Source organism: Heptranchias perlo, chromosome 3, assembly GCF_035084215.1.
Source record: "Heptranchias perlo isolate sHepPer1 chromosome 3, sHepPer1.hap1, whole genome shotgun sequence".
Lineage (NCBI taxonomy): Eukaryota > Metazoa > Chordata > Chondrichthyes > Hexanchiformes > Hexanchidae > Heptranchias > Heptranchias perlo.
In genome coordinates this window covers 7,736,486-7,763,842 of record NC_090327.1, presented here as the reverse complement: position 1 = coordinate 7,763,842, position 27,357 = coordinate 7,736,486, and the positions used below count along the sequence as shown (strand labels likewise).

Here is a 27,357-nt window from a genome sequence, read left to right as displayed (position 1 = left end):
GAAGCCAGATAAACACGAGGGAGAAAGGAATATAAGTATATACTGATTGGGTTAAATGAAGTAGGGAGGGAGGAGGCTCGTGTGGAGCATAAACACCGGCATGGACCTGTTGGGCCGAATGGCCTGTTTCTGTGCTGTACGTTCTAAGTAATGTAATGAACCCTCAACCTTCTGACTTATTAGTAGACAACTCCACTACAGTAACTTATTTTACAAGTTATTAATTTTCATGATTTTGTTTTGAGTCCAAAACTAGGGGCCATAAATATAAGATAGTCACCAATAAAATTGGACAAATCAAATTGGGCAGGGCAGCCTTGAGGAAGAGTTTATTGAGTGCATTAGGGATGGATTTCTTGAGCAGTATGCAACTTATCCTACAAGGGGGCAAGCAACCTTGGACCTGGTCCTGTGTAATGAGCCAGGATTAATTAATAATGTCCTAGTTAAGGATCCCCTTGGAATGAGTGACCATAACATGGTTACATTCCATATCTAATTAGAGGGTGAGAAGGTTGGTTCTCAAACAAGCGTACTGAGCTTGAATAAAGGAGACTATGATGGTATGAGAGCGGAATTGATTAAAGTGGACTGGGAAAATAGATTAAAGGGTAAGACGGTACATGAGCAGCGGTGTTCATTCAAGGAGTTATTTTACAACTTTCAAAAAAAAAATATTCCACTGAGGAAAAAAGGGTGTAAAAGAAATGACAGCCATCCGTGGCTAAGTAAAGAAATTAAGGATAGTATCCAACTAAAAACAAGGACATATATGGTAGCCAAACTTAGTGGGAGGATAGAAGATTGGGAAGTCTTCAAAAGACAGCAAAAAGTAATTAAAGGATTGATTAAGGGAAGATAGATAATGAAAATAAATTAGCAAAAAATATAAAAACAGATAGCAAGAGTTTCTACAGTTATATAAAAAGAAAAAGGGTGGATGAGACTGGGAAATTAATGGTGGGAAACATGGAGATGGCAAAAATGCTGAACAAATATTTTGTTTCAGTCTTTACAGTAGAGGACACTAAGAATATCCCAACTCTGGACAAACAGGGGTCTCTGGGGGGGAGGAGCTAAATATGATTAAAATCACTAAGGAATTGGTACTCAGTAAATTAATGGGACTCAAGGCGGATAAATCCCCTGGACCTGATGGCTTATATCCTAGGGTCTTGAGGGAAGTGGCAGTGGGGATTGTGGATGCTTTGGTAATAATTTTCCAAAATTCTCTGGACTCGGCAAAGGTCCCAGCAGATTGGAAAACTGCTAATGTAACACCCTTATTTAAAAAGGGTAGTAGGCAGAAGGCTGGAAATTATAGACCAGTTAGCCTAACATCTGTGGTGGGTAAAATTTTGGAGTCTATTATTAAGGAGACAGTAGCGGAACATTTGGATAATCACAATTTAATAGGACAAAGTCAGCATGGCTTTACAAAGGGGAAGTCATGTCTGACAAATTTGCTTGAGTTCTTTGAGAACATAACGTACAGGATGGATAAAGGGGAACCAGTGGACGTAGTGTATTTAGACTTCCAGAAGGCATTCGACAAGGTGCCACATAAAAGATTATTGCTCAAGATAAAGAATCACTGGATTGGGGGTAATATTCTGGCATGGGTGGAGGATTGGTTATCTAACAGGAAGCAGACAGTTGGGATAAACGGTTCATTCTCGTCCCATTAATTTGAAGATGCTATTTGGATTTATAACATGTGATGTGTGAGTAATTGGCCCAAAACAGAAGCAGATCCCTGAAACCCCAGGGAGTAAAGGAGTTCTCCCTCTGCTTTTATTAAAAGCACATTTGAACTGATCGAGGCTGTGGTGATAGATATGCTGGAGTTTACGTTTGGGCAATGATGAAAACAGGCAACCGATGCTGTTATGAAAGTTACAATACTCTAAGCAATATAAAGTCTTCGAACAAAATCTCATTTACTTGACCTGGACCTGTTCTGCTACCGATGTGGATAAAAATTAAAATCAATCGTTTTAGCCTGATGGGTATGGTAGCATAGTGGTTATGTTGTTGGACTAATAATCCAGAGTCCTGAGTTCAAATCTTGCTATGGTAACTAGGAGAATTTAAATTCAATTAATTAAATAAAATCTGGAATAAAAAAAACTAGTATCATTAATATTGGCCATGAAACTGCCAGATTGTTGTAAAAACCCATCTGGTTCACTAATGTCCTTTAGGGAAGGAAACCTGGTCTGGCCTACATGTGACTCCAGACCCAGTGGAGGTCAATGTGGTTGATTCTTAATTGCCCTCTGCTACTCAGTTGTTCAAGGCAGCTCACCACCACCTTCTCAAGGGCAATTAGGGATGGGCAATAAGTGCTGGCCTTGCCAATGATGCCCACATCTAATGAACAAATAAAAAAAAGCCTGAAGACGTGATTATTGGGGTTTTACGTGATATGTTTGGGATTTGCTAACAACCAACTAGGCCCTCTACTGCTGCCTGGATAATGAAGAATGGGATATTTCACATAACTCAGTTTAAGACCTGCCTGTGTATCGTACCAGTAACAGGGTCAGAACACCTATAGCCTTGACCTTTCACTGACATTCTCTGGCTGGGATGCTCAGCGGAACAGTCGGGAGAATGGCCAGAAATTCTTAGAAGCGTTCCGACAAACTCCCATAGAAGTAACGACAGGAGATGGGAAGAATCCTGCTAGAAAATTCAGGATGTTTATCTGGCTGGGACGATGCGACGGACCCGACCTTGCTGGCCTTTAGTTAGACTTTTCTCTGCACCCTTCAGCTTGAAAATTGTTTGCGCTGCACCTCGCTGGAAGATGCGAGCTGATAACGGGAAGACGGGCGGGGGGCATCTGGGACCTTGGTGAGCGACGGGAACTAACAGCCTATCGCCTTAACAACAATTTATACCTACCCCATAATGTCACCTCATGGAAAAATCTCTAGCCTCTGCTCAGTTGCCACTATTGTGGCTGGGTGGTAAAGAGGGAGCCTGCAATCTGAAAGGGAACCTGGCCGGGGGTAGTAATGTGAGGTACTTTGTAGCATATTGTAAGTACCTGAGTACTTAGCATAGTGAGGTACGGTAGCATAGTGGTTATGTTACTGGGCTAGTAATCCAGAGGCCTGGACTAAAATCCAGAGTCATGAGTTCCAATCCCACCACGGCAGCTGGTGAATTTAAATTCAATTAATTAATTTGATTGTCATAAAAACCCATCTGGTTCACCAATATCCTTTAGGGAAGGAAACCTGCCGTCCTTACCCGGTCTGGCCTATATGTGACTCCAGACCCACAGCAATGTGGTTGATTCTTAATTGCCCTCTGAAATGGCCGAGCAAGCCACTCAGTTGTAAAAATCTCGCTAGGGATGGGCAATAAAAAAAGAAAATAGTGTAGAAGCATTTTAGGGGAAGCTAGATAAGTACATGAGGGAGAAAGGAATGGTTGCATTTATATATGCACACCACTATTTCCAGCCAGAATGGAGATGTCCCTCATCAATCACGCCTGGAGTGACTGAGATTGATTTTATGCACATGATATGTATGTAACTATCCACGACTCATTGCATTTTACTGGGAAAAAATCACCCTGCTTTTATCGGGAGACGTTGCTGTAGTTTTGGTCATGAATTCTGTTTGCTGTAGTTGGCAGACTCATTTTAAATAGACTCTGCATAACTGTTTGCTGTAGTGTGCTATTTTAAATAGACTCAGGCTTGCTGTAAAAAGACTGTTTGCTAGGAGTCCTGCAGTTAGTCCCCTTTGGTCTTCAACTCATTGGCTGACACAGTGGTGTCAAGAGACACCCTGGAAAGGAATAGAAGGATATGCTGATGGGGTGAGAGGAAGGGGATGCGGAAGGAGGCACCTCTGCACCATAAATACCAGCATGTGACAATGTGGAAAATACCCGACAATATGGAAAATTGCCCAGGTATGTCCTGTCCACAAAAAGCAGGTCAAATCCAATCCGGCCAATCACCGCCCCATCAGTCTACTCTCAATCATCAGCAAAGTGATGGAAGGTTTCGTTGACAGTGCTATCAAGCGACACTTACTCACCAATAACCTGCTCACTGATGCTCAGTTTGGGTTCCGCCAGGACCACTCGGCTCCAGACCTCATTACAGCCTTGGTCCAAGCATGGACAAAAGAGCTGAATTCCAGAGGTGAGGTGAGAGTGACTGCCCTTGACATCAAGGCAGCATTTGACCGAGTGTGGCACCAAGGAGCCCTAGTAAAATTGAAGTCAATGGGAATCAGGGGGAAAACTTTCCAGTCGCTGGAGTCATACCTAGCACAAACGAAGATGGTAGTGGTTGTTGGTGGCCAATCATCTCAGCCCAGGACATTGCTGCAGGAGTTCCTCAGGGCAGTGTCCTAGGCCCAACCATCTTCAGCTGCTTCATCAATGACCTTCCCTCCATCATAAGGTCAGAAATGGGGATGTTCGCTGATGATTGCACAGTGTTCAGTTCCATTCGCAACCCCTCAAATAATGAAGCAGTCCGAGCCCGAATGCAGCAAGACCTGGACAACATCCAGGCTTGGGCTCATAAGTGGCAAGTAACATTTGCGCCAGACAAGTGCCAGGCAATGATCATCTCCAACAAGAGAGTGTCTAACCACGTCCCCTTGACATTCAACGGCATTACCATCGCTGAATCCCCCACCATCAACATCCTGGGGGTCACCAATGACCAGAAGCTTAACTGGACCAGCCATATAAATACTGTAGCTACGAGAACAGGTCAGAGGCTGGGTATTCTGCGGCGAGTGACTCACCTCCTGACTCCCCAAAGCCTTTCCACCATCTACAAGGCACAAGTCAGGAGTGTGATGGAATACTCTCCACTTGCCTGGATGAGTGCAGCTCCAACAACACTCAAGAAGCTCGACACCATCCAGGACAGAGCAGCCCGCTTGATTGGCACCCCATCCACCACCCTAAACATTCACTCCCTTCACCACCGGCGCACTGTGGCTGCAGTGTGTACCATCCACAGGATGCACTGCAGCAACTCGCCAAGGCTTCTTCGACAGCACCTCCCAAACCCGCGACCTCTACCACCTGGAAGGACAAGAGCAGCAGGTACATGGGAACAACACCACCTGCACGTTCCCCTCCAAGTCACACACCATCCCGACTTGGAAATATATCGGTCGTTCCTTCATCGTCGCTGGGTCGAAATCCTGGAACTCCCTACCTAACAGCACTGTGGGAGAACCTTCACCACACGGACTGCAGCGGTTCAAGAAGGCGGCTCACCACCACCTTCTCAAAGGCAATTAGGGATGGGCAATAAATGCCGGCCTCGCCAGCGACGCCCACATCCCGTGAACGAATAAAAACAAAATGGACCTGTTGGGCCGAATGGCCTGTTTCCGTGCTGTAACATTCTATGTCTGTAAACACTTGCCGGCTACTCAAGATCTGCAAACGTGGAAGAAATATGGATTGTGAACCCCCACCCACAACCTCACCCCCTGCCCACTTAAAAACAAGAAAAGGGAGTTACTGCCTGCTTGATTTTCTTCTTCCCCAGGCGACAGAATGGTTATCTCCACAACGGCCGTGCGCGGCTTATCCGCCGAATGGCGGGCGGGCGGCCGCCAACCGCCAAAACCGCCCAGCACGTGCCCCGCTCCCGCAGAGCTCGCGCCGCTCCATTCAAAACAGACAGAGAGTTCAACGGCTTTTTAACCAGGAGCTTCGTGCGTCAGCACGCACGGGCTGGGGAGTTGGCGCGCGCCCGGGAGTAAAGGGGAGGGAAAGCGTGCGCGCTCTGTGAGATCATCGGCTCACGAGATCTCCATGGTTACAAGCTAGCCCCCTCCCTCCCTCCCTCCCACCCACCTCTCTCGCCGTCACCTCCTCCTCCCCTTCCATTCTCGCCCGGCGGAGGGCGGCGTCAGTAGGCGGAAGAGGATGTGTGTGTTTTTTAAAAAATATATATATATATAAATAATATAATTTAATTTTTTTTTGTGAACAGGCGTTGTCACTGCAAATTCCCAAGGTTTTTTTTTAAAAAAGTACCGTAATTGGGGGGGGTTGTGGGAATCTGGAACCTCTTCACTTCCCCTCTCCCCCTCCCCGAGCCGCGACCGGCCTCCATTGACTGACTGACTGACTGACTTAAAACAAGAAGGGGGTTAGGAGAGCCGTCAAGTGGTGGAGGATGAGGATGCGGATGCTGCTCCTGCTGCCTCTTTCGGCTTCACGTTTTCTGCATTTTTAACTCTTCCTCATTCGGCCTAACGCTTTTGTGTAATTGTGTATTTTTTCATTTCAAAAAGAAAAGACCCCCTTTCAAAGATTGTTTTTTTAAAAAAGCAAAAAAAAAAATCAGTTTTTTTTTTGGGTGGGTGGGGAGGGGAGGATGGAAAGGATTTTTTTTAGTGATTAGTCAATTTAAAATAATCAGGATGTTGAAGAAAGTCCTGCGTATATCCAACCGCTCCTTCTTGGCCTTCATCTTCTTCTTCTCCTTGTCTTCATCATGCCTCTACTTCATCTATGTGGCACCTGGAATAGGTAAGAGATCGAGGGGGGGGGGGGATAAAATATTTAAGCTTCAGTGTGAACAGGTGAAGCGGCAGTTCTGTTAAAACAACCGATCTGTCAGTTTTAAAATGGTACATATTTAGCTGTTTACATTGCAAAGGCACGAAACCTTACTGTGTGGTTGTACAGAATGAGGAAAGATTGGATAGGCTGGGGTTGTTTTCTTTGGAACAAAGGAGGCTGAGGGGAGATTTAATTGAAGTGTATTAAATTATGAAGGGACTGGGAAGACCTCGTTCCCTTAGCAGTGGGGTCAGTGACCAGGGGACATAGATTTTAAAGTAATTGGTAGAAGGATTAGACGGGAGCTGAGGAGAAATTTTTTCACCCAGAGAGGTGGTGGGGGTCTGGAACTCACTGCCTGAAAGGGTGGTAGAGGCAGAAACCCTTAACTCTTTAAAAAAAAAAGTACTTGGATGTGCACTTGAAGTGCTGTAACCTACAGGGTTACCGACCAAGTGCTGGAAAGTGGGATTAAGCTGGATGGCTCTTTTGGCCGGCATGGACACGATGGGCTGAATGGCCTCCTTCTGTGCCGTAACTTTCTATGATTCAGTAATTGCTCATGACCCATTTCACTGAATGTCATCAGTTACTGGATTTATTTTCATTCTCCTATTATTTGGTAATCCTAATATTTACAATTTTTGCAATGGATACTGTGTAAAATATCTGTAGATGTTTAATGTTCCTAAATGTTGCACTGTACTGTAGGGTGTCAAAACTTAATGCATTTGTATAGTAATAAGTAATATTAACACCCAAACAAGTAGTACAAAGAGAAACTTTATTGAACCTTAATTTGTATACAAGTGGAAGAGCACCTCAAAACAATGGTTGAGGGTACAACTTCGCCAAGTTAAAGAAACAGCACACGTTTATACAATTCAGTAAACAATGCCCCACCTGTTATAGAATATGGGTGTACACGTACATTCTTTATTGGCTCAGGTAGTTGGTCAATCAAATAGTGAGCCCGCCCTCGAACATCCATAGCCATCTTGTTACCTTGCACATAGGCCTGAGAAAGTGTTAGTTATCTGCTTTCTCCCTACATTCCTGTGTCTCATTATCAGTAGGGCTGTAGCTAGTCTCAAGGCTATATGGCCATTTATTCCTGTAGTTAGTAACATCCCTATCTCGGGGAAGGACAGGCTGCACAGGCTGTGCTAGGCGACTTGCTCAACTAAATTAATTATCAACGTGAGAAACTCAAAAGTAATTACACAATTGTGCTTCTATGTGTACTTGTCTATTATGTGAGTTAAGTGAATTAATAGAGTTAATATGGTCAAGTATCCCTTCATGCACTTCCACATTCCTTTTGTCCTTCATAAAGGACAATGTCCTAGTGGAGCATTACCCTAGCTAGGCGTTCAAACTCTTCCTGCAACTCATCTCCTTCCGTCTCTACTTGCGCCATTAAATTTGTGGGTGCTATATTTGTACCACATTTAGACATCATAACACAGCAACATTTGAGTAAGCAATAAACTATAAGAACTATAACAAAGAATATGACTAACCCTTGAACTAGAGAAGTCCCAATAGAACCCAGCCATCCTGTTGCCCAGCCCCAAAGAGTGAACGAAGGGGGCTGCTTGAGTTTCTCAATTTCCTTTTAGACGTGATCGGCCAAATTAGTAATCTTCTCTGAACTATCAGGTATGTAGGTACAACATTTGGATCCAATTAGTGCGCATGATCCCCCTTTCTCTGCCAATAGGTAATCAAGGGCCATACGGTTCTGTAAAGTGACCATACGAATGGCTATCATCTCTGCGCTCGTTTCCTTTAAGGCTTCTGCCGTATCATTAGCAACTACTTCCCAGATTTTGGTCAAATTAATGATTTCTCTGGTGGTCTTACCCACTCCCCACCAAGGGAAAGCAGTGGCCCAGAACCGGTCGGTCTCGGTAATTACCCTTTTCACTCATTGCCCAGTGGGACGTTGGGGCGGAGACGATGAGTGTCGGACATATGGTATTACATATCCCAAGTAACATGATCCTGTCCAATTTTGAGGCAACCACGGGTATGCCTTGTGGCCACAAATAAAGTAAGTTTCATTATACGCAGTTATTGGAGGAAAACTTTCTACATGTATTCTGTCCATGTAAATTTGGTCGCCTATGCAAGGCTTCCATCTGATGGTACTACTGTCGCTGGTTTCTGTCATATTTATATACTGAGTGCAATTGCTCCATCCTACCGTATCTCCCCCTGTTGAGTTCTTACTCAAACATATTGTTCCATTAGGTCTTGATGTATTTGTGAGGATTAAAAACGGGGGTTTATGGGTCCGATTATAATTGGGTTGGTACCACCCCTGAAGTTTGGTTTCACATTTTGTTGTGTTTGTCTACTCCTTCCATTGTTCTCCCACAGGTATTGCCTTACTTGTCTCCACGTTCACCCAGCCGTTATCTCTCATTCCGTTCCCGTCAGTTTCATTTTGATTTATTACCCATTCCGCTATTTCTGGGGAAGTTAAGGGGACTGGTCTGAGGAGAATGCCTCCCTTGGAGTGGATGGGGATATGGGAGCACACCCAGCAACTAGAGATACCTTGACGTTTTGCATAAATATAGGACATGTATAAGAAAGTATTGACGTGCAGTTCCCTTGAAACGCGATTGGTTCTACTTGCAGCAGGGGTTGTAGCAGGTCCTATGCTAATTCCCACCCATCGGATCAGGCATGCTAAGCCAATCATTCCCAAATTATTTAACTGTTTAGGACATGCCATGCTGCAACAGTCTCTTATAGTTTGATTAATCCGTCTTTCCTTCGGTTCGGCTGGTTCACCGCTGCCGGGGTCCTTGTATGGGGATTTCTTACAGTGGGAAGCGTGTATCCACATAGGTCGTTCCTTCACTTTCACGGCGGTGCTCATTGTGAGGAGCACTTGATAGGGTCCTTCAACGGCTGGAGTCCGTTCTTTCGCTTAAAGATCTTTATGTAGACAGTATCTCCTGGCTCGATACTGTGACACCTCTCTCCTGTGGGTTCAAGCTGTGCTTGTTTGACCTGTCGGTGAAAACTAGAAATACAGTTAGTTAACGTGACACAATACTGTAGCATGTCCTCCTCCATTGTGTGTTTATCCATCTGTTTTACGGACACGGGTGCTGAGAATGGCAGACGCTGTGGCCTTCCCATTACAATCTCATGTGGTGACAGTCCCGTCACCCTGCTGGTTGAGGACCTCATGACCATGAGGGCTAAAGGCAATGCATCGACCCACTTGAGTCCCGTTTCCTCACAAAGTTTAGACAATTTGTTTTTTAACATGCCATTGTATCGCTCAACTGTGCCTGATGACTGTGGGTGATAACTACAGTGAAAGTGTTGATCAATCTGTAGTTCTTTACACAGTTCCTTTACAACAATCCCTGTAAAATGTGCCCCGTTGTCACTTGACAACTTATGGGGTATACCGAAGCGCGGTATAACTTCTCTAAGCAGACATTTAGCAACAGCAGTAGTATCATTCTTTCTACATGGAAAAGCTTCAATCCATCTAGAAAACATGTCAATTATTACTAACACATTTATATCCCATACATGGGGATAATTCAATAAAATCCATTTGCAAGTGTGTAAAGGGTCCTTCAGGACCCGGATGCACATTACATACTGCCTTTTCAGTTTTTCCAGGATTCATTCGGTGACAGATGGTACATTGGTCACTAATTTGAGCGAGAGCCTTGGTTAGACCTGGCGCAAACCATGTTTGATTCACATAGTCGGTCATTCCGGTCTTGCCAGCGTGCGTAAAGGTATGAACGCATCTAGCGCGCGCCAGGGTAAAAGTTGGCGAGGGGCCACCATGCGGCCGTCGTGGTGGACCCATAAACCCTCCCGGTTCTTTGTACAGTTATGATTAACCCATTCCACCACTTCATTTTCCCCTGCCCTGGGCTGATGTTCAATGACATCTTTTAATGATGGGGGTACCGATTCTGGATCTTTCTCTCTGGAAACCATAAGGGAGACCAGAGGTCCTGTGTCAGAAAGTGCTGCTTGTTTTGCCACTAGATCAGCTCTTTCATTGCCCAAGGAGACTTGGTCTCGTCCTCCGGTATGGGCTTTACATTTTACCACAGCCACCAAACGGGTTCCATTAGTGCTAGCAAGAGATGTTCAGCATTTTTAATGGTTGTTCCATTTGATGTCAGGAATCCACGCAATTTCCAAATCTGTCCATAATCATGTGCAACGCTGAATGCACATCGTGAGTCTGTGTAAATGGTGGCTGTTTTCCCAGTAGCAACAATATAGGCTCGTGTGAGGGCGAATAGTTCTGCCTGTTGCGCTGAAAAGGTGGGTGGTAGTGAATAGGACGGGTGACTCAAATTCTCGAAGGGAGTACATTCCATAAGTTTCTTCGGGGATAGACACTTCTAATCCCTTATCTGTACATATGATGGCGGCTCTCATTTTGCATAAGAGATCACATCCAAGTAAATTAACGGGTGTGTCCTCTGATAGTAGGAATGCATGTTGTCCGTGGAATACTTCTGATTTTATGTCTAATGGTTCTGACCATTGCATGGTTTGTGTAACTCCTGACAGGCCAACACATTGTACGCTTTTATCCATTTTGGGGGCTTCTTTTGCCATTTCTTTGGACAATAGCACCCGTATCAACAAGGAAGGGCACTTGTTTTCCCCCCATGTGCAGATAGAGGCATGGTTCTTGACCAGCGTTCACAGACTATCGGCATTTGACAATCAGGTTTCTGATGGGAGTTCGAGGGTGTAAGAACATAAGAAATAGGAGCAGGAGTAGGCCAATCGGCCCTTCGAGCCTGCTCCACCATTTAATAAGATCATGGCTGATCTGATCCTAACCTCAAATCTAAATTCATGTCCACTTTCCTGCCTGCTCCCCGTAACCCCTAATTCCCTTCACTTCTAGGAAACAGTCTATTTCTGCTTTGAATTTATTCAATGATGTAACTTCCACAGCTTCCTGGGGCAGCAAATTCCACAGACCTACCACCCTCTTAGTGAAGAAGTTTCCCCTCATCTCAGTTTTGAAGGAGCAGCCCCTTATTCTAAGATTATGCCCCCTAGTTCTAGTTTCACCCAACCTTGGGAACATCCTCACCGCATCCACCCGATCAAGCCCCTTCACAATCTTTTATGTTTCAATAAGATCGCCTCTCATTCTTCTGAACTCCAATGAGTAGAGTCCCAATCTACTCAACCTCTCCTCGTATGTCCGCCCCCTCATCCCCGGGATTAACCGAGTGAACCTTCTTTGTACTGCCTCGAGAGCAAGTATGTCTTTTCTTAAGTATGGACACCAAGACTGTATGCGGTATTCCAGGTGCGGCCTCACCAATACCTTATATAACTGCAGCAATACCTCCCTGTTTTTATATTCTATCGCCCTAGCGATAAATGCCAACATTCCGTTGGCCTTCTTGATCACCTGCATACTAACTTTTTGATTTTCCTGCACTAGGACCCCCAGATCCCTTTGTATTGCAGTACTTTCCAGTCTCTTGCCATCAAGAAAATAACTTGCTCTCTGGTTTTTCCTGCCAAAGTGCATAACCTCACATTTTCCAATATTTTATTTCATCTGCCAAATCTCCGCCCACTCACCCAGCCTGTCTATAATCCCCCTGCAGGTTTTTTATGTCCTCCTCACTCTCTACTTTCCCTCCCATCTTTGTATCATCTGCAAACTTTGATATGTTACACTCGGTCCCCTCCTCCAAATCATTAATATAGATCGTAAAGAGTTGGGGACCCGGCACCGACCCCTGCGGAACGCCACTGGCCACTGGTTGCCAGTCCGAGAATGAACCATTTATCCCAACTCTCTGCTTCCTGTTAGATAACCAATCCTCCACCCATGCCAGAATATTACCCCCCAATCCAGTGATTCTTTATCTTGAGCAATAATCTTTTATGTGGCACCTTGTCGAATGCCTTCTGGATGTCTAAATACACTACGTCCACTGGTTCCCCTTTATCCACCCTGTACGTCATGTCCTCAAAGAACTCAAGCAAATTTGTCAGACATGACTTCCCCTTCGTAAAGCCATGCTGACTTTGTCCTATTAAATTATGTTTGTTCAAATGTTCTGCTACTGTCTCCTTAATAATAGACTCCAAAATTTTACCCACCACAGATGTTAGGCTAACTGGTCTATAATTTCCAGCCTTCTGCCTACTACCCTTTTTAAATAAGGGTGTTACATTAGCAGTTTTCCAATCTGCCGGGACCTTTGCCGAGTCCAGAGAATTTTGGAAAATTATTACCAAAGCATCCACAATCCCCACTGCCACTTCCCTCAAAACCCTAGGATGTAAGCCATCAGGTCCAGGGGATTTATCCGCCTTGAGTCCCATTAATTTACTGAGTACCAATTCCTTAGTGATTTTAATCGTATTTAGCTCCTCCCCCCAGAGCCCCCTGTTTGTCCAGTGTTGGGATATTCTTTGTGTCCTCTACCGTAATGACTGAAACAAAATATTTGTTCAGCATTTTTGCCATCTCCATGTTTCCCACCATTAATTTCCCGGTCTCATCCTCTAAGGGACCTACGTTTGCCTTAGCCACCCTTTTTTTCTTTTTATATAACTTTAGAAACTCTTGCTATCTGTTTTTATATTTTTTGCTAATTTATTTTCATAATCTGTCTTCCCTTTCTTAATCAATCCTTTAGTTACTTTTTGCTGTCTTTTGAAAACTTCCCAATCTTCTATCCTCCCACTAAGTTTGGCTACCATATATGTCCTTGTTTTTAGTCGGATACTATCCTTAATTTCTTTACTTAGCCACGGATGGCTGTCATTTCTTTTACACCCTTTTCTCCTCAGTGGAATATATATTTTTTGAAAGTTGTAAAATAACTCCTTGAATGAACACCACTGCTCATGTACTGTCTTACCCCTTAATCTATTTTCCCAGTCCACTTTAATCAATTCCGCCCTCATACCATCATAGTCTCCTTTATTCAAGCTCAGTACGCTTGTTTGAGAACCAACCTTCTCACCCTCTAGATATGGAATGTAACCATGTTATGGTCACTCACTCCAAGGGGATCCTTAACTAGGACATTATTAATTAATCCTGGCTCATTACACAGGACCAGGTCCAAGGTTGCTTGCCCCCTTGTAGGATCAGTTACATACTGCTCAAGAAATCCATCCCTAATACACTCAATAAACTCTTCCTCAAGGCTGCCCTGCCCAATTTGATTTGTCCAGTTAATATGATAGTTAAAATCCCCCATAATTATAGCTGTTCCCTTATTACATGCCCTAACTATTTCCTGATTGATACTACTTCCAGCAGAGTTGCAACTATTAGGAGGCCTATATACTACGCCCACTAGTGTTTTTTTCCCCTTATTATTCCTTATCTCTACCCAAACTGTTTCATTATCCTGATCCTTTGTCCTAATATCATTTCTCTGTATTACAGTGATTCCTTCCTTTATCAACATAGCCACCCCACCTCCCCTTCCCTCCTGCCTGTCCTTCCTGATTGTTAAATACCCTGGCATATTTAATTCCCAGTCGTTGTCACCCTGCAGCCATGTTTCTGTAATGGCCACAAGATCATACCCATACGTAGTTATTTGTGCTGTTAACTCGTCCATTTTGTTACGAATGCTACGTGCATTCAGATAAAGAACTTTCAAATATGTTTTGTGACACTTAGTTCCTGCTTTTTCCTCCTTGTCCCGATGTTTGTCCTGGATCTCCTTCATCTCCTCTGCGTACTTGCTGAAAGTGCTGCCGAACTTGGCTTTATAGGGGATGGCGATGGAGTTCCTGTAAGAGGGCTTCACCTCACTCGCTCGCATGAACACGTGGGATAATTTCCGGGATCATTACGACTTGAATTACCCCATGGATGCCCAGTCGAAAATTGAGCTAGGGGTCGAGTAGTGGGTTGATCAGCATAATTTTGCGGTGGCCCATTGGCAGACCTTCTGTTGGGCTGAGGACAATTCGATCGCCAATGTCCACTTTTTCCACAATTAAAACACAGACCATAAAAAGGTTTTTGAGGATTTCCAACACCGGGATGCCCAAAACCTGATTGAGGTGGGCCTGATCCGTGTCCGCATTGTGGGCATCCCCTCCCTCTATTATGTCCCATATAATACAAGGTGAGCGGGTCATTTTGAGTCATTTTTGTTTCTGCGTACATTGAAGTTTTACTTTTATTCTCTTTGCTTTCTCTACTATGATCCTGGACGTTCTTTAGAATGGACATCAATTGGGGCATAGTTCTGTGTCTCCAATCTCGGCATATCAAATCCAGTGAGTCTTTTAATTCTGTTCTGAGTCCATTAACGAGGGTGTTAACGAGTGGCACTTTGTATGCATCTTTGGTCATACCAGAACACTGGTCAAAAATATTCTCCATTCTTTCTATATAATCCTCAACATCCTCATCTTTCTTTTGACTTGTTTCTGTAATCTTAGTCCAATTTGTTTTCTTGGAGAATTTTACGTGCATTACATCATACAAATTTTGGCAGAATACATCATCTGCCACTGTCTCGTCCGGTCTGTTGGCTGCCCTATGGTTTCGGACAAGGTCAAAACTTTCATCGCCCTCACACAGTCTTTTATATTTATTATCTTTCAACCATGCGCGTAATAACTGATCCATATCTACTATGGTTGGTGACAAATGACTATCGTTTTCAATTGGTCGATAGACTTTTCTAAGTCTTTAGAGGGGTCCGGTAAGTCCTGAAGAATTCCTCTCAATTCGGTGGCTGTCCATGGACGGTGGACGGAAACTGGGTCTCCGTCTGCAGCATGGACATTGGGGAAACATCTTAGGGGTAGTTGTTTTATAGCTGGGGGGGGCATAGGTTCCCCTTCATCCATCCCCTTAGTTTCTTTACGGACTCTTTCCCTGGCACCCCGGGTACCCTGGCTTGGGCCCGCAGTCTGGGAGGGGGTCTGGGCAGCTGTCCCGCCAGTGGCGCGTCCTCAGGATTAAATAGAGGTGGGGGATCCAAAGGGTTAACAGGGTCCCCCTCGTCCTCTGGCAGTGCGAGTGCCTCCTCCTGATAAGCCGGAGGGTTTCGTGGGGCTTGCGTCTGTCCTATGAAATAATCGTCATCTTCGTCTGGGGCTGTGGGTATGGCAGGGTATAATGGCACAGCTAACGGTGGCTGTTTCTTCATTAACATTTGTTTAATTTTTATATCATGTTTAGTATTGGCTTTACTGGCTGCCTTACTTCGTTCGTGCCTTGATTCGGCTTCTTTCTTCCAATCTGAGAATGCCGCCCACTTAACCCCTTTTTCACCTTTTTTTTTCTCGGGTCTCTGTCCTCTAAACACTTCATTCTATCCATATTAAATGTACCGTCTTCGGGAAAGGGATATTTCCTAGTTTTGGTCCATTTTGACCAAACTATCAACTCGTCAGTCATTTCTTTCCCAAAGTTTTTGTACATGTAAGCAGCAGGTGTTCCCTTTGGAGGGATTTTGCTTGCGCTGGCATCCATGGCTTATAGTTTATACAATCCTTCACACTGTAATTGCACAACAATCAAGGCCTATCTTAACTATCGCAATTCTATACTTGATAATTCAGCTGATCGGACAAGACGTCATGTTCTCTACACCTGCTTTAGGGTCCTGGCCTTCACGTGGGGTTAAAACCCTCTTAATAACCAGCTCAGGCTAGGTGCGTGAGAGAAACGTCTGCAATTGGTTGGATCAGCTGACTTACATAAGATTCTTGTATACTTTAACACTACGCGACATTAACACCAGTCTGCATTTGTCGCCACTACAGACTTGTTCAAATTACAATTTCACTCCGTTCGGAATATTAATTTTACTTTAATCGTCTGTAACCTCGTTACCGTTTTCTCTGGCGCCTCTCTAGTAGTGCCTGTCTGTTGGCCTTATACAGCAGCCTCAACGTCACTCTAGTTACTTTACCGGTTTCACAGATCTACACCGGTATTGTGTTCTCTCAGCCCGTTACTACAACAACGCAGCTGACAATATCGAGCAATCTGACAAGGTCCTTTTTTTCTTTCTCCTTGTCTATACGAAACACATTTCCTATGATTGCCTTTCGATTCCTAAAGGCAAACAGAAGAATTAGTCACGTCAGTTAATGCATACACTTACTAATCGCAGTGCGTCCGCGGCTTGCACAGAACACCTAGTTGTAATAACAACCTGTGTCCGTACTTACCGGGGGTCACAAGCGATCTCGGTGGGACCTCCAAGAAACTGTCAAAACTTAATGCATTTGTATAGTAATAAGTAATATTAACACCCAAACAAGTAGTACAAAGAGAAACCTTATTGAACCTTAACTTGTATACAAGTGGAAGAGCACCTCAAAACAATGGTTGAGGGTACAACTTCGTCAAGTTAAAGAAACAGCTCACGTTTATACAATTCAGTAAAAAACGCCCCACCTGTTTATAGAATATGGGCATACACGTGCATTCTTTATTGGCTCAGGTAGTTGGTCAATCAAATAGTGAGCCTGCCCTCGAACATCCATAGCCATCTTGTTACCTTGCACGTAGGCCTGAGAAAGTGTTAGTTATCTGCTTTCTCCCTACATTCCTGTGTCTCATTATCAGTAGGGCTGTAGCTAGTCTCAAGGCTATATGGCCATTTATTCCTGTAGTTAGTAACATCCCTATCTCGGGGAAAGACAGGCTGTGCTAGGCAACTTGCTCAACTAAATTAATTATCAACGTGAGAAACTCAAAAGTAATTACACAATTGTGCTTCTATGTGTACTTGTCTATTATGTGAGTTAAGTGAATTAATAAAGAGTTAATATGGTCAAGTATCCCTTCATGCACTTCCACAAGGGGAAACATACGCTTTTATTTGTATCCAGCTATGAAATCAAATCGATCTGATGTTTTGCAGAAAATGTGACAATTCTTAATGGTTATTTTTCTGGAATTGAGGTCACCTGTAAATTGCTATCTTTGTACTGGCATGGCAACATTTGGCCCTAGATATTGCACTAGGTTTTTAATGTTTATTTCTAAACCTACTGGGAGACATGTCAGGTGAGATTGTGCAAGGAAGGACATTGTAAAACATATTTTTGATTTTATTGAAAGGTTTATGATGATTAGTGTATTTTCCCATCATTCTTGCATGTCTAGCTGGTTTACGATCTGTTACTGCAGGTTTTGTACTGCACTAAGTGATTAACATTCTTCAAGACACTTCTTCACAGCGGCCAACAGTGCTTCCAGTTGGCATCGCAAGTAGGCCTGATTCATTCCAAAGTGAAATTTCTGAAGTATGCTCAAATACTGCAATATATAACCCTTTGTGCATCTAGCAGAAAATGATTAGCCTAGTGCCGGGACAAGTAAAAGCTTTTGAAATTAACGAATTCATATGATACCCTGGCTTCTGTGTGGTCACCTCTCCTTTGGTAAAGTGCATACGTCACAGGGGAGAAAACAACATGAAAGCGAGTGCAAGGGCAGCCATAAAGTAGTCCTTATGTTTTGCTTTGCTTTTTTTAGTCCTTTTTTTTGCATTGAATTTTTTTTAATACTTGTGTATTTTAATAGCAAAATAGGATGGCTAAGATGTACTTTTTTAAAGCAGTTTTCTGACCATATTATTAATCTACCTAGTTGAAGTACTTATCCATATCTCAGAATGCGATACCTTAAGCTGAATGTTCTTGTGCATGTCTCTGGCCATTTATGGTTTGATGCCACTTCCCAGACAGCATGCCATATAGGGACAGAATTACCAGCTCAAATGGGCTGTGTCAAAATAGTCAATTCATTTCATTACAAAATTGTTTCTTGATGGAATTGTTTTCACTATTTACTAATTGATTCAAAACCTAATGTATATGAGTAAGTTATGTAACTTGTTCAATGGTTTATATGTGTTTTAAAAGTTATCTACTTTATTGAGAAAATCTCAGTGTAAGAAAGTGTTCCGAGGCTTTTTACAAGTGATTCAGGTCTGTTGAATACAGATTGGGGAGTGAATCTTGAACATGCAAGTGCATTTAAAGTTTTAGCTTGACAGGAATTTAATAGTGCAGGAGTGACTAGGTGGAAAAAATATAGATGGAACAAATTTGTATAATAAATGTCAACTGTGGCTCAGTTTGTAGCACTCTCGCTTCTGAGTCAAAAGATTGTGACTTCAAGTTCCACTCCAGACACTTTGGCACATAATCTAGGCTGACGCTCCAGTGCAGTACTGTACAAGTACTGTACTGTCAGAGGTGCCATCTTTTGGATGGGATGTTAAACTGAGGCCCCTTCTGCCCTCTCAGGTGGACGTAAAAAATCCCATGGCACTATTCGAAGAAAAGAAGGAGAGTTTTCCAGTGTCCTGGCTAATATTTATCCCTCAATCAACATCACTAAAACACATTGGTCATTATCTTGTTGCTATTTGTGGGCCCTAGCTGTGTGCAAATGGGTATCACATTTGCCTACATTACAACAGTGTTTATACTTCAGAAGTATGTCGTTGGCTGTAAAGTGCTTTGGGATGTCCTCAGGTTGTGAAAAATGCTATATAAGTGCAAGTTCTTTCCTTTCTTTGGTTTGTAGCTGCTGGTCAAATCGATACACAGATGTGTGGAATGAGAAAAAAACAAATGGTCCATCATGCCTGTTTCCAACAAACCATGTCCAGTTTGCTGCGTTATAGACTATAATCAATAATTTAATTTCTTCGAAAGAGGCTATTAACCAAATTTCCAAGAAATTGGAAATGCTCTGAAATATCTCCCTGACCCATCAAATTAAATAATACTGCTCATGCAAAAGAATATCCTGAAGCTCAATTGAGACTGGTTAATTTAGTAAATGTACCTTCTCGCTCTGTGTTCACAGAAACGGGTTATTTAACTTAAACTATCAATATTATCCTTGTATTTTATACAACTAGGCTATGCTCATTTCAGTTGTTACTCCAGTTGAAATAATTTCACTTCTGTGAAATGTTAATGTTTTGGGAAGGCTTTTCATCAAAGCTGATGAAAAGCCTTCCCAAAACCTGTTAACCTGTCTCTTCTATTTCATATGCTGACTGACTCATTACGTTGGTTCAGCATTTTGTATTTTTATTTTGGATTACTAGCCTTCATTTGATTTGCTTCAGTTCTGTGTGGCTGTCTTTATAACTTTAGATTTAAGTTCCTGAGCTATATTTTTTGCTGTTCTTCAAAACCATCACATTGTATATCAATGTTCTTTTGAAGGTAAAGTGTCAGTGTTTCAATATAATTTTATCAACAAGCCATACAGGCATGTTTAAAAGTAATTTGTTTCAATTTGCAATTGGATACCATTGAGATGCATCCCAGTACCTTAATGATTCCTTTTGCTGATGGCATAATTTTAAATGGATACATTTGTTTAATTGTCAGTAATAACTCTTGCTGCTGTTTCCTTTCCGCATTTGCCAATGGAAGCCCATCTGACTTGTTTTCTTTATTTGAAACTGCTGACTAGCTTATTAATTTCATGAATAGTGTTACAATTAAACTACAGTATTGGTTCCATTATGCAAAATGGAATTCTGTCTAAAAGATGAGAGAGCTGTTAAAATCATATATAATCTTAAACGTAGTTTCTCGGATGTTCAGTCCAGAATTTGACCATATTATTTTAATCATAAAAATTGGCAAACTCATCTGTAAATCCAGTTGGCCTCTGTGATGCATAGTTCTATATTTTATGGGTAAAAGAGAAAAGTGATTTTTGCTTTCCTCTTGCGTTCTGCCATGTACGCAACCTGCTGAGTTTTCACTTCTGATGTAATGCCTCTCCCTCTCGTCTACCAAAACCATCTCTTATTCCAGTGACATTTAAAAGGCAAGAAAAACCCCTCAGTTCTCCTTTCTCCATAAATAGCTTCCTATAATCTCCCTCTTCCAAAACTCTGCCATCTTTGCATTTGATGTGAAGTGCAAGAAGCTCATGGATTTCTTTGTTTCTACTCGGTGCTTGGGCCCCAGCTATTCACAATCTTTATCAATGACTTGGATGAGGGGACCAAATGTAATATTTCCAAGTTTGCAGATGACACAAAACTGGGTGGGAGTGGGAGTTGTGAGGAAGATGCAAAGAGGCTTCAAGGGGACATAGGCTAAGTGAGTGGGCAAGAACATGGTAGATGGAATATAATGTGGAAAAGTGTGAAGTTATCCACTTTGGTAGGAAAAACAGAAATGCAGAGTATTTTTTAAATGGTGAGAGATTGGGAAATGTTGATGTTCAAAGGGACCTGGGTGTCCTTGTACATGAGTCACTGAAAGCTAACATGCAGGTGCAGCAAGCAATTAGGAAGGCAAATGGTACGTTGGCCTTTATTACAAGAGGATTTGAGTACAGGAATGAAGATGTCTTACTGCCATTATATAGGGCCTTGATGAGACCACACCTGGGGTATTGTGTACAATTTTGGTCTCCGTACCTAAGAAAGGATATACTTGCCATAGAGGGAGTGCAACGAAGGTTCACCAGACTGATTCCTGGGATGGCGGGATTGTGGTATGAGTAGAGATTGAGTAGACTAGGCCTGTATTCACTAGAGTTTAGAAGAATGAGAGGTGATCTCATTGAAACATACAAAATTCTTACAGGGCTCAACAGGGTAGATGCAAGGAGGATGTTTCCCCGGCTGGGGCGTCTAGAACCAGGGGTCACAGTCTCAGAATAAGGGGTCGGCCATTTAGAACTGAGATGAGGAGAAATTTCTTTGAGGGTGGTGAATCTTTGGAATTCTATACCCCAGAAGGCTGTGGAGGCTCAGTCATTGAGTACATTCAAAACAGAGATCGATAGATTTCTAGATATTAAAAGCATCAAGGGATATGGGGATAGTGCAGGAAAATGGCATTGAGGTAGAAGATCAGCCCTTATCTTGTTGAATGGCGGAGCAGGCTCGAGGGGCCGAATGGCTTCCTGCTCCTATTTCTTATGTTCTTACTCTTGTCCCACTATCTGCTGTTCCAGCTTCCACCTCAATGCTTTTGCCTTTCCCCCTCTCTCTCTTCGAGCCCTCACCAAACTTGTCTCTTGAGATCCACCACCTAGTCCCTTGGCCCCCTCCTAACTCCGTTCCTAATTGCTCAACTACCTCTCTTTGGCCCATTGCTCACCAACTTCATTAACAATTCACTGTCCTCTGGCATTGTACCAAAACTGCTGATTACCTTTTCCTTTTTAAAAGTCCATTCTTTCTCTCTTTCCCATCTTTCAGCTCCCACCCCATCTCCAACTATGGCAGAGCAGGCTTGAGGGGCCGAATGGCCTACTCCTGCTCTTAATTCGTATGTTTGTAATTTCCTATTTCTCTCCCCCAAGTTTCTAAAATGTATTATTGCCACTCAACTTCTTGCCCCATCAATGACTGTGAATCCCTTCAGTCTGGTGTCTGTCCCACCCCAACAGCACCAAGACTGCTGTAATTAAGTCACCAATGATGTACTGTGTGTTTGCGACCATGTCTATATGTCTCTTCCTAGCTTTGGACATGGTCTGCCAATTCTGTGAGGTAGCAGTTTTGTTTTGGGAGTGGGGAGGTGTATGTTCTTGCTCCCCTCATATCCTTTTAGTATTCCTATTTTTCAAACAACTGTCTAATTCTCTTAAGAGGATTTATGGATACTTCAACAGTCTATCAGAAAATTTCAAAATTTATCTTCCGTGTAAAGACACTTTCTTCTAACATTCCTCTTTAATTTGTGCCCTCTGATTGTTTCTGCTTAGCAGACACATAATCAATCACTATTTACCTTATAGCCCTTCCTAACCTTGAAAGCCTCAATGAGGTCACACTTAACTTTCTCAGCTCTTTTTTAAAAAGCCCTCATTTTTCAAGTCTGTCATCTCTGATAGTGAATAGATGCTGCAACTTTTCTCTTACTTTATATTCATTCTATAATGGGGTACCCAAAACTGCACACAAAACACTTCAATTTCAGCTTAACTAAGGTCTTGTACAAGTTCTGCATTACCTCTGCTTTTATATTCTGTCTCTTGATGCAAAATAAATTCTGCTTGTCTTTTTTTTATGCCCTTGTCGATCTACGCAGTACCTTTTTAATGACCTATGTATCCGCATATCAAGATTCCTCTGCTCCTCTACTTCTTTTGAAATATCACCCATTAAAATGCATTTGCTTTCCTTATTCTTTCAAAATGTATTCTTTACCTTTTTAAGATTAAACTGAATCTGCTACTTCTCTGCCCATTCTGCTAGTCTATCTCCTGCAGTTTTTTGCACTCCTTGTCACAATTTGCTGTACCTCTTAATTTGGTGTCATCAGAATATTTCAGTATTGTTCCCTTAATATCTAAGACCAGATGATTTAGGTATATATTAAATGTGTCCCCAGCAAAGACCCTGGTGGAACACTCACCACATTTTCCAATCCAAGAAACCTTTGTTTATCTCAACTCTTTGTTTTCTGGCCTCCATCCACGGGCCACATTTTCCTCAGTTCCATGTACTGTTACCTTGCCGTAAGTCTCTTATGAGGCACCTTATCAAATGCTTTAACCATAGCCACTGTGTTTCCAGAGGATACAGGTGTGTGTGTTTATACAGATGTATATGTGTTTATACATATATGTGTGTATCCGTGCCAACCCAGAAAACTAGCAAAAGCTGACCAATAGCTTCAAATGCTGGAACATCCCTTTTTTAAAAAAAAAATTCAAGAATGGTCCTGATGTAAAAAGCAAGCAGCAAACAAATGTAAAAGCAGGCAGTTGTATAGGCTTTGTAATTTTAAGTTGTAGGTATATTCTGTGGTGTTCTGTGATCAATGGTGGGGCGAAAGGAGGGAATGATTCAGAAACGGCTAGAGACAGAAGAACGGAGTGGTGGACAGGAAATAGGGCTGAAGCATAGCTCAGAAATAGGATACGGCAAGAATATTGAGGAATTTGTAAACATGGGCAAGGATTTGTACATGAATGCATTGAAAAACGGGGAGCTTCTGTAGGTCACCAAGAAGGTGGTGATGGATGAATGGGACTTGGAGCGAGACAGGATGTACAGCAGAGTTTTGGACAAGTATTTTATGGAGGGCGGAGGAGAGAAAGCTAGCAAAGTGAGCATTAGAGTAGTTGAGTTTGAAGGTAACGCAGCAGTAGCAACAACAACTTGCATTTATATAAATACCTTTTAACATAGAAAAATATCCTAAGGTGCTTCACAGAGGCATAATTGGACAAAATGGCCCATGAGCCAAAGAGGGAGAGATTTGGTGACCAAAAGCTTGACAAAATGGTTGGTTTTAAGGAAGGTCTTAAAAGAGAAGAGGTAGGCTGGAGAAGTGGAAGGGTTTAGATGGATAATTTCAGAGTGTTGGGCATGGTGGCAGAAGGTGTAGTCATCAATGGTGAGGAAAAGGGAGGGGGATGCACAAGGCCAGAGTCAAAGTGGAGAGTTCTTTGCGGGGGGTGGTTTCTCAGGCTGGAGGAGGATGCAGAGATAAGGGAGGGGCAAGGCCATGAAGGGATTTAAACACCAGGATAATAACTTCTAGATTGGAGGTATTGGGGACTGAGGGTCAATGTAGGTCAAAAAGATGGGTGTGCAGGATAGGATATGGACAGCAGAGTTTTGATAAGCTGAAATTTACAGAGCATGGAGGATGGGAGGCTGGCCAGGACAGAATTTGAATAGTGGACTCTGAAAAAGGCAAATGCATGGATGTTATGTCTATGGGTTTCAGAATCAAAGGGCAGAGCCAGGCACTACTTTGGAGGTGGAAATAAGTGGTTTTGTGATGGATAGGATAAGGGGTTTAAAACTACTCAGCTCAGGGTCGATCAGAATGTCAAGATTATGAACGGTTTCCTTCAGCCTGAGAGAATGGCCAGGCAGGGGGATGGAATCAGTGGCATTGGACCAGAGTTTTGCGGTAGGAGCCCAAGACGATGGCTGATATTCAGCTAATCCAAGGCACAATGTCAGATGAGTAGTTTGACAGCACAGAGGCAGTGGAGGGATTGAGAGAATGATGTATTCAGGTTAATTTCAAGCATTTTTATACTTTTATACTATAGATTTTTACAAAGGATCAAGAAAATGAAATTTGGAGTTTCAGCAGATCAGTTAGCGTCTGAGAATTTTACAGCACAAAACAGACCAATCAAGCCACGGTGCTTGTCGGCTGTCTGAAAGAACGATCCACTTGGTCCCATTCCTCTGCCCTTTCCCCATTAATTTTTTATTTTTCAAGTATTTATCCACTTCCCTTTTAAAAACTTATGGATTCTTCTTTAACCATTGTTCTTGTAGGATATTACATGGCCTAAAAACCCTTAATGTAAAATAAATAATAATTCTAACCATCCTTTTTTGGTCATAAATTTAGGTCCTCTAGTTACTGATTCATTGGCCTTTCATAATTTTGAACACCTCCTAAAAGACCACTCTTAAACTTCACTGCTATAAAGAAAGGAGCCTCTGTTTCTCTAATCTCTCCTAATAACTAAAACCTGTAATTTCTATAATCTTAGTGAATCTAAAACTAGACACAGTATTCCATGTGTGTAGGTTAAGCATTCAGACTGTCACTTTCATACTCAATGTCCCTAATTATAAAACTCAGGCTTGTTTTTTTTACAGCTTTATCAACTTGTCCTCCCAGTTTTGAAGACTTGTATATCTGAACACCTAAGTCTCTATTCTCCCAAGTTTTACCATTTTGTTGCATTTTGGGAGGAAGAATGAGAGGAAATATATCACCTCACATTTTCTGTATTAAACTTCATCTGACATCTTTCTGCCAATTTTCTAAGCTGCCCATAGCTCCCTGAGCATGCATACAGTTAGCCACACTCCCTACTTCTTGTCGAGTGCAAATCTTGATACAGTGCTCCTATATCCAAGTACACAAGATAATTAAGGATGAGGGAAACCTTTCAACCCATATTTTGTCTAAATACTTTTAAACATTTTAAAATTATCAACCAAGTTTGATCAGAGAACCTAGGTGTTGGAGAAATGGCCTATGGACTTAAAGAAAAGTTGTAGAATTATTAGAATTCTCTTGAGATCAGCACTGATGATCACTGGGCTATTTGTGCCTCATGACACAAGCTAATTACGTTTCTGTTTAGTTAGCCAGGTCACATTTAATGTAACAGAGCTGTCAACTTCATTAGTAGGCACATTATTGCAATGTAATATTTCCCGTGGGAGCTATTTCTTTCCCTTGTATACATGAAGATAGAAACCTACCTGCCGCTGTATTGTCTTATTTTCATTATTGCTGACTTCAACAATATCCTGGCTGTAGTGCTGAAGACTTGTGCTCCAGAACTAGCTGTGCCTCTAGCCAAGCTGTTCCAGTACAGCCACAACATCGGCATCTACCTGACAAAATGGAAAATTGCCCAGGTATGTCCTGTCCACAAAAAAGCAGGATAAATCCAATCTGGCCAGTTACCGCCCCATCAGTCTATTCTCCGTCATCGGCAAAGTGATGGAAGGTGTCGTCGACAGTGCTATCAAGCGGCACTTACTCACCAATAACTTGCTCACCGATGCTCAGTTTGGGTTCCGCCAGGACCACTCGGCTCCAGACCTCATTACAGCCTTGGTCCAAACATGGACAAAAGAGCTGAATTCCAGAGATGAGGTGAGAGTGACTGCCCTTGACATCAAGGCAGCATTTGACCGAGTGTGGCACCAAGGAGCCCTACTAAAATTGAAGTCAATGGGAATCAGGGGGAAAGTTCTCCATTTGCTGGAGTCATACCTAGCAAAAAGGAAGATGGTAGTGGTTGTTGGAGGGCCAATCATCTCAGCCCCAGGACATTGCTCAGGGCAGTGTCCTAGGCCCAACCATCTTCAGCTGCTTCATCAATGACCTTCCCTCATCATAAGGTCAGAAGTGGGAATGTTCGCTGATGATTGCAGCGCCATTCGCAACCCCTCAGATAATGAAGCAGTCCGTGCCCGCATGCAGCAAGACCTGGTCAACATCCAGGATTGGGCTGATAAATGGCAAGTAACATTCGCGCAAAAGAGAGTCTAACCACCTCCCCATGACATTCAATGGCATTATCATCGTTGAATCCCTCACCATCAACATCCTGGGGGTCACATTGATCAGAAACTAAACTGGACCAGCCACATAAATACTGTGGCTACAAGAGCAGGTCAGAGGCTGGGTATTCTGTGGCGAGTGACTCACCTCCTGACTTCCCAAAGCCTTTCCATCATCTACAAGGCACAAGTCAGGAGTGCTGGATGGAATACTCTCCACTTGCCTGGTTGAGTGCAGCTCCAACAACACTCAAGAAGCTCAACACCATCCAGGACAAAGCAGCCCACGTGATTGGCACCCCATCCACCTCCTTAAGTATTCACTCCTTCCACCACCGCTGCATTGTGTACCCTCTACAAGATGCACTGCAGCAACTCTCCAAGGCTTCTTCAACAGCACCTCCCAAACCCGTGACCTCTACCACCTAGAAGGACAAATGTAAACAATTTTACAACACCAAGTTATAGTCCAGCAATTTTATTTTAAATTCACAAGCTTTCGGAGGCTTCCTCCTTCCTCCTTCCTCCTTCCTTACCTGAGGAAGGAGGAAGCCTCTGAAAGCTTGTGAATTTAAAATAAAATTGCTGGACTATAACTTGGTGTTGTAAAATTGTTTACAATTGTCAACCCCAGTCCATCACCGGCATCTCCACATCATGACTAGAAGGACAAAGGCAGCAGCCGTGTGGGAACACCACTATCTGCACATTCCCCTTCAAGTCACACACCATCCTG

The 27,357-nt window shown here is 42.8% G+C and overlaps 1 protein-coding gene across 1 annotated transcript in view; it reads left to right on the top strand.

The window, feature by feature from the left end:
* The first annotated feature begins 6,393 nt into the window (after positions 1–6,393).
* Positions 6,394–27,357, top strand: part of b4galt6 (UDP-Gal:betaGlcNAc beta 1,4- galactosyltransferase, polypeptide 6) — a 79,017-nt gene continuing 58,053 nt past the window's right edge. The window contains exon 1 of the mRNA XM_067977984.1: positions 6,394–6,540. Within this exon, the coding sequence (XP_067834085.1) occupies positions 6,432–6,540 (109 nt within the window). The 5' untranslated portion in view covers positions 6,394–6,431. The remainder of the gene's footprint in view (positions 6,541–27,357) is intronic.